This window comes from Catharus ustulatus, chromosome 3, assembly GCF_009819885.2.
Source record: "Catharus ustulatus isolate bCatUst1 chromosome 3, bCatUst1.pri.v2, whole genome shotgun sequence".
NCBI lineage: Eukaryota > Metazoa > Chordata > Aves > Passeriformes > Turdidae > Catharus > Catharus ustulatus.
In genome coordinates this window covers 59,084,871-59,092,425 of record NC_046223.1, presented here as the reverse complement: position 1 = coordinate 59,092,425, position 7,555 = coordinate 59,084,871, and the positions used below count along the sequence as shown (strand labels likewise).

Below are 7,555 nucleotides of genomic sequence, written 5' to 3'. Positions count from 1 at the left end.
GGCATCTCCACACGGCTAATTGTTACACAGATTGTTGATAGCTCGAAATATTCGCTGTTGGGGTTCGCTACACAGAAATCGTTCACGCACGCCCACACGCACCACGAAGAGAAGAAAACGATCGCATTCAGCGTTTTAATGTTGCAGGTATGCAATGTATATAAACACAGCGTGCGTGACGGGGCAATACTGCATTTCCCTACAGAAAAAAAAAAAAGAAAATCCTAAACCACCCAGCGAGCTCCGGGGAAGCGCCCTGCCGCGGGCACGGCCGCTTCGCCTCCGCCGAGGAGCGGCCGCCGGGGGGAGCCCAGAGGCTCCGCCGCGCCACTCTCGGGGTGCTCCACACTCCGCTCCGCGCTGCTGCCGCCGGGCACGCCGTGCCGAGCCGCGCTGTGCCCAGCTGGCCCGTGCCGAGCCGAGCCGAGCCGCGCCACACAGCCCCTCCTCTGTCCCCGCCCAGCCGGACCGGGCCCACCCCCGGCGGCGGGGCGCTGCGCCGCCGAGCCATGCGAGGCTTTAAGCGGCAGGTGCGGGGGAGCGGAGCACACGCGTAAGCGGCGGCTGCTGCGGCCCGGCGGTAGCGGCGGCGGGCGCCTTTGGGCTCGGCGGGAGCCGCGGCGGAGCGGAGCATGTCGGTGGCGACCGGGGGCAGCGAGGCGGCGGCAGCAGCGGGCGGAGGCGGCGGGAACCGCGTTTTCTTCCAGAGCCCCCGCGGCGGCGGCGGGAGCGGCGGCTCCTCCGGCAGCTCCTCCCGGGAGGACTCGGTGTCGGCAGCGGCGGCCGTGGTGCAGGTCCAGCAGCGGCGCCACCAGCAGGGGAAAGTGACGGTGAAATACGATCGGAAGGAGCTGCGGAAGCGGCTGGTGCTGGAGGAGTGGATCGTGGAGCAGCTGGGGCAGCTCTACGGCTGCGAGGTGCGGGGCTGGGGTCGCGGGGTCCCCGGCGCGGTTGCTGTCGCCGCATTCCCCTCGCCCCCCGCTGCCTCACTCGCCCCCGGCAGCCTCCTCCTGCCCCGAGTCGCGTTTCGGCGGTGGGCAGAGGAGCGCTGTCACCGCCACCTCCAAATGACATTCCCGGTCCGCCGCCCCCACTCTGCCGCTGCCCCGCGCCTCAGTGGTGCCCCGGCTCAGGGAATGGTGAAAGGTGCTCCATGCCCTATAGAAAGGGTGTCCCCCGTGCCCTCCCGAGGTGAACGGGAGGGGACCGCCCTTTGGGGACGGGCGGTGGCCGCCGCACGGCCGGGCATGGAAGCGTCCTTCTCCTCCGGGGGTCCCCGGCGGCTGCGGCAGGTCCGGGAGTGCCAGGAGGTTCGCCCGCGGCGGTGGTGGCCGGGAGCCGCTGTCCCCGCAGCCTTCCAGGGGAGGGCGGACCGGGGCCCCGAGGCGCTTTCCCCGGGCTGGGCGGGCGTCAGTCTCCGTTAGACACGAGCTGTCCCGGCGCCGGGAGCTCGGCGGGTCGCAGGGCAGAGCGGTGTGCTGGCCACAGGGCGAGCAGCAGGAGGGAGCGAGACCGGCGCGGGGGCTGTGCGGAGGCGGCTGCTGTAGAGGAAAGACTCCGGTGCGGGTACGGTCCCCTTCTGGATCGTGGTTTTGCGTTACCCCGACCTACAGGAAAGGGGTAGATACAGGGCAGGAAATCTCAGTGAGCAATTCGGAGGTCATTAGGACGAGAATCGAAAATATTGGGGGCTCGTATGTACCTGATTTGTACGTATCAAATCTGTTTTTCTATTACTCTGGGCAAAGAGCGAGTGTTGCCAGAATGAATTCCCTATTGTAGAGGACGGATGAACAGGAGGATGTTTCAATATCGTTCAAAGGAATGGTAAATGTTGTCTTTCTTGTGGAGATAACGTTGTTGCAAGTAAAGGAAGTACCTGTACTTTGTTTTGTCATTAAAAATGCAGACCTTCTAATCCCTGGCGAACCGTATCTCTCCTCCACTCTTATAGAGGATCAAAACGTTAAGGTTGAACTGAGGTTCACACCTTACTTTCCCCATCAGTGGTCTAATTCACTTTTGTTCAAGACCTCTGAAGTGAGATTTGTTGAAGCTGGATGTGAATTCTGCAGCTAGCATGTCCAGGAGCCAATATCTAGCTCTTGAGCATGCTGGAGCTAGGAAGAAAAGAGCTTTACAGTGCTTGAGGTGTGGATTTGAAAATATAAATAACCTGGGTGGAATATCTAGCACACAATTAATACAAATGTTTAAAGAAGCTCCTTTAATCTCAAAAGTGATTTATTGCCAAATCTGTTAGAATGGCACATAAAAAATGTTCGTGTGTCAAGGTAAACCTCCTTAATTCGTGTTCACATTCACGAACTCTGACAAAGAAAGATACAAATGGAAACTCCAGTTAAAAGTAATAAAAAGAAGCAGTTCTTAGTCTTTGTCTTGGTGTGTCTTGCCTCTCCAGTCTCAGGACTTGTTTGGCCACAGCCTGTAGGCTGTGAGGATTTTTCTGGGGCCGGAAGTGTTTACAGTCATTTGTGTGAACTGATGATTCTGTGCCTGTGCAAGCTGATAACTTAGTTAGTGTCTGACCTGCTGAGTCTGTCCTCTGGTTTGACTCTTGCTGTTCAAAAGCACCAGGCCTGTTTGGGCTGTGTGCCTTTGACATACAGGTGAACTTGTTCTGTTCATAAGAAAGGACGTGGTATAGTCCTATGACCAAAGCAAAGCCCAATGGAATTGTTGCTGCTCTTCACAGCATTCAAATCACAGGCTTGTTGGAGGAAAATAGTTCATTCTTCTCCTTGTTATAATTGCTGCTTCCAACTAAAGTAGAATGAGGTCTGCTTTAGAAGGTCTCCATTAAGGTGGAGACCACATATTGCTACATAAAAATAATATGTCTGATGATTTGGTTTCTGAGGTGGCTTTTACGGGGAAAAGTGGTTTAACGTAACAGAACAAAATGTTTTTAGATTTGAAGGCCAAGGGAAAAATGTTTAAGTCATCTACTGCTCTTCTTTGCTATTATGCATGAATGCTATCCAGACTCAGCACAGATGATGGTAGTGAAAAGGTCAAGCTATTAATATGCTATCAGAATAAAGTTGAAGATGTATGATGAGTGTAGTGATTAAAAACAATAGCAACTTAATGCAAGATGCTTTGCTTGAATCTGCTTGAATTACTTCTAGGCTTAGAGATGTAGCTCTCAGGCTGAAATTTAATCACCTATGCAGACAGTTAATAACCCTGTCTGAGGGCAGGTTGGGAGGGGGTTGGGAATTGCTCACTTCAGCTTCTATGGAAGATCTACAACAACCTCCCAATGCAGTGACATTTAAGTTCTGTAACGTTCTAAAATCTTCCAGGTTGTCAGAAATAGCCATTGAATTTTTAATCCTGCAAGAGCTAACCAATGTCAGTGTTTCATTGCTATTTCTAAGGAGCAGTGCACTTCATTTCTGGGAAGAGCAGAAATAAATAGAGGGTGCTTGCAATGTGTTTAACTAAAAGTCTTCTTACAGAAGACTTGCAAGTCTCTTTGTTGGACTGCTTAAATGTAGTGCTTGCTCACTGTTTTCCATTTAAAAATTGTTTGCTGTTATGCTGAGATTCATCAGTAAGTGGATACTTGAAGAAAGACTCCCTTTATTCAAAACTAAACACGTACTCATAGTCTCTCAAGTACACGCAAGTTAAATCTGCTATAAGCCTGTCTTGGCATGGAGACAAAGTTTAGGAGATGAGGTTGGGAAATAGCAAGAAAGGTTTGTTTGTGTTCTTTTTCTGGTGGATCTTGTCCTTACTGGTACATTTTTAGTTTTAAAAAATTTGATGCCAAGCAATATAATGGTGTTGGGGATGTGACTTAGAAGGAGCTATTCGAGACTTTTTATGCAGACCTCAGTTATATGACATGGAGATCAACTTTAGAAAGGTTACTTCCACATGATGCAGACTTTAGGGATGAAAGACCCTGCACCTGAATGGTAAAGGTTATCAAGGTAGAAAACTTTAATAGAACCAGAGAGACTTAGGCGGGATTTGTTTGGCCCCAGAACCTGTCAAGCTAATATACTCAGGTTCAGGTGAGTAGTGCTCTGGCTGTTTGCTTCTCAGACTACTTTATTAAAAAAAAAAAAAAAAAAAAAAAGTTTTGTAACTTGCTCGTTCTGGTTTATGTGAATGCTGAAACTGAGGTTACCGTTGCAGGTTAGTATATTGAAAATGCAATGCCTTAATTGCAGGACTTGAACTGGCTTTAGTGTTGACCTTTATTAGGTATCTTGGTACTAAAAATAGTTTCTCCACAGATGCTTTGTGTTTTGGGCTAAGTCTATTATTGGTTAAGAATTGCAAAATAATGCTGCACAGAACAACTTACATCATCACTATTCATTCCCTGATGGTTTGCAACTTGTAGTTCAGCATGAAAGTGGTGACAGACCAGTTTTCCAGATGCATCATCTATGTTGTGTGCACCTGCCAAACTTGTATGACTTTGTACACAAAAAAAAAGACCACTGGATTTGTCCCCAGAAACCATTAACTTTTCAGGTGAATTTCTATGCTCTGGGATCCTGTCTATCTAGTGTTATAGCATTTGCTATAAATGGCACACAGATTTTTGCACAATAATGAAGAAAGATTTTGCTATGCTTTGTTGCTGAATATTTTTTAATGTAGAGATTTGCATGTGCAAATCAAATGAGCCCCTAGACTTTGCACTCTAAGATATGCCTTAGCTGAGTAATCAACTATTTTATTAAATATGTCTAGTAATGTATGGAAGTCAGTGCTTGGCAGGGGATATGATGTTGCTCTGGAAGTACCAGAGTGTTATGTCCAAGCTTATTATTCTATTCCAGGAATGGAAATACCCTGAGACTGTGATTAAAAATTCACTGTACAATAAAATACAGTTAGAAGAGCTGCCCATAAAGGCCCTTTAGGCATTTCCTTTAAGAGTAGAAATCCATGTCAGACTGAGAATTGTTATTTGTAAGATTTTCTTCCATTTTTTTGTTCAGATACTGCACTGACAAGCGTGGTATGAAGCACTGAAATGGGTAGGGGATTTCATGTTGGCAGTAGAGTATGGAAGGGAGCAATTTAACTCAGTCCTGCATGGATCAAGAGCTCCCTTTGCCTGGTTGCTCAGTGACTGCAGAGCTGGAGAACACCCTCTTTGTCTTCTTGAAGCTGCTGGAATATGCTTGCATTTCCCTCCACACACTGTCTTTTCCAAAACAGCCTGGTCAGCATGCTGCTAAGGCTGCCATGTGGTGATGTGGACCTGATGGTATGATCAGGTACTATTTATGCCTCAGGCTCTAGTGAGATAATGTTTGAAATTCGTTACTCGTTTCTCAGGAAGGCGTTTGGTAAGAAAATCCACTGCATAAAACACTACAGAAACAAACTTTTGCCTACAGTCTCACTCTTTGAGTAGACTTCTTCTAACTTGGACTAAGTTCTCAGAAATTGTAATTGCATGTGGATTCCTTTCTCAATGGATTAGAAGCGGAAAGAGGCCGAGAAGGATCTGAGAACTAGAGAGAGTGTCACTTCTTTAAAAAGATGTAAGTTAGTAGAAGGTATAACAAAAGATTTCTTTCTTTGGGAGATTGAGTTTTACAGTTTAGATGCATTGGAGTAAATTACTTGTAGGTCTACTGAATTGCTTAGAAATTTATTTTGGACAGCTCTTACAGATCTCCATGTTGTACAGCACAAACTTTGGTGTCCCCTCTTGGGGAGGCAGGGGTACTGCGCAACATACTTGTGCCAGTTGAAGGGTTGCTGTGATCAGAGACCTGTAAAGGACACGAGCCAACACAAGTGTAGCAAAGGCTCATTCTATCATGTAGCAACCACAGAAAGGTATTTGAATTCCAGGAGCAGCAAATGGGAAGCCTAAGAAATGCATGTTGTTTTAAAACAAACCTTGTAAAATGCATACAGTTCTTTTCAGAGGAGTGGGCTTAAGGATCTGTGAGGGTAGCAAGCACCTGATGGTGATGAAGCCGGAGCCTTTTGTTTCTAAGTTAACTTCTTAAGATCTTGCCTTAAGTTCTAAAGATGCTACTCTAGTAGGAAATGTGCCACTGTTCAACTACTGAACTTGCCTTCTTTTTGCATGCAGAATGTGTACAACAGCGCAAAGGAATTCAAGGAGAGAAGTTTATCACAGTCAAGTGCAAGCTTCTGCATATGGGTCGAGGCAGTCGTAACCACAAATACAAGTGGGGTGTAGAACAGGCTGAAAGCAGCCCTGAGCAGAAAACCTGGGGATGTTGGTTGACAAGAATCTCAACATGAGCTGGTGATGTGCACTTGCAGCCCTGAAAGCCAATTGCATCCTGGGTCACATTAAAAGCAGCATGGCCAGCAGATCAAGGGAGACAGTTCTTCAGCACTCACTTCATTCTTGTGAGACCCCAGCTGTAGTACTGCATCCAGCTCTGGGGCCCCTAGCATAACAACATGGACCTGTTAGAGTGAGTCCAGAGGAGGGCCAAAAAGATAATCGGGGGCTGGAGCTCCACTCCTGTGAAGGCCAAGAGTTGGGATTGTTCAGTCTGGAGAAGAGAAGGCTTCAGGGAGACTTAGAGAAGGGCATGTAGTGAGAGGACAAGAAGGAGTGGCCTTAAACTGACAGGGCAGGCTTAAATAAGGTATTAGGAAGAAATTGTTATTGTGATCATAGTGAGGCACGAGAACAGGTTGCCTAGAGAAGTTGTGAACTTCCCATCCCTTGAAGAGTTTAAGTTGAAGTTGGATGTGACTGGCCTATGGAATATGTCCTTGCCCATGGCAGGGGGATTGGAACTAGATGAGCTTTAAGATTCCTTCCAACCCAAACCTTTCTACGATTCCAAGAAAATGATTTTTCTTCTGTTTGATCTTTTGTTTAGTCTAGATGTCATTTATGCACTGGTCATGATTCATTGTTTTATCTGAATCAGCAGCAGTATTCTTGACTTCCAATTTAAAGCTTCCCAACGCAGATTATCTTTCAGCAACTATTCCATAGCAATTTTTTTGTCCTTTGTCTCTCTGTTCAAGATTCAACTGGTCTCTTTACTGAAGCAGGAGGTGTGGTTGTTTTATAACAAGGTGAATAAATAATTGATTGCTTACATCACTTAAGATTTTATAATTGTACTTCTTATTAACAGTAGCTTCCAATCTTTGTGGCTAAAAAGACTCTTGTGCCTTTAGGCAAATTGTTTTACATACAGCCAGTACTTGATTATCCAGGGTAACAAAGGAGAGGAGGGGATGGGTGGAAAAATGTGGATACAATGGAAAAACTGTGGATAAAAAAAAAAAATACATGAACTCTGCTACAAATCATGCAGTGAATGTACAGCTGAAGGGGAATAGGAGGAACTGGTCATGAATCTACCCCTTTTTACTATTCAGGTTTATCACGAAAAGTCATGATATTGCTTTTGGACTTGAGTGTAGCTTGGATGTGTCTGTGCTTGCAGCACAATTAAACTACAGTATGGATGATCCATCCACAGATAGCTGAGAGCAGGTTGTATTGCACTTTGTTGAAGGTGCAGGGCTGACTTGAGCGCTGTTG

At 46.8% G+C, this 7,555-nt stretch overlaps 1 protein-coding gene across 2 annotated transcripts in view; it reads left to right on the top strand.

Moving 5' to 3' along the window:
* Nucleotides 1-566: 566 nt before the first annotated feature.
* The window catches only part of PPP1R14C (protein phosphatase 1 regulatory inhibitor subunit 14C), a 52,511-nt gene continuing 45,522 nt past the window's right edge, over nt 567-7,555 (top strand). Inside the window, exon 1 of one of the 2 annotated variants that reach the window (XM_033056052.2) lies at nt 567-917. In XM_033056052.2, coding sequence (XP_032911943.1) covers nt 633-917 — 285 coding nt within the window. In that variant the 5' untranslated portion in view covers nt 567-632. The remainder of the gene's footprint in view (nt 918-7,555) is intronic. The other variant, XM_033056051.2, reaches the window with a different exon arrangement.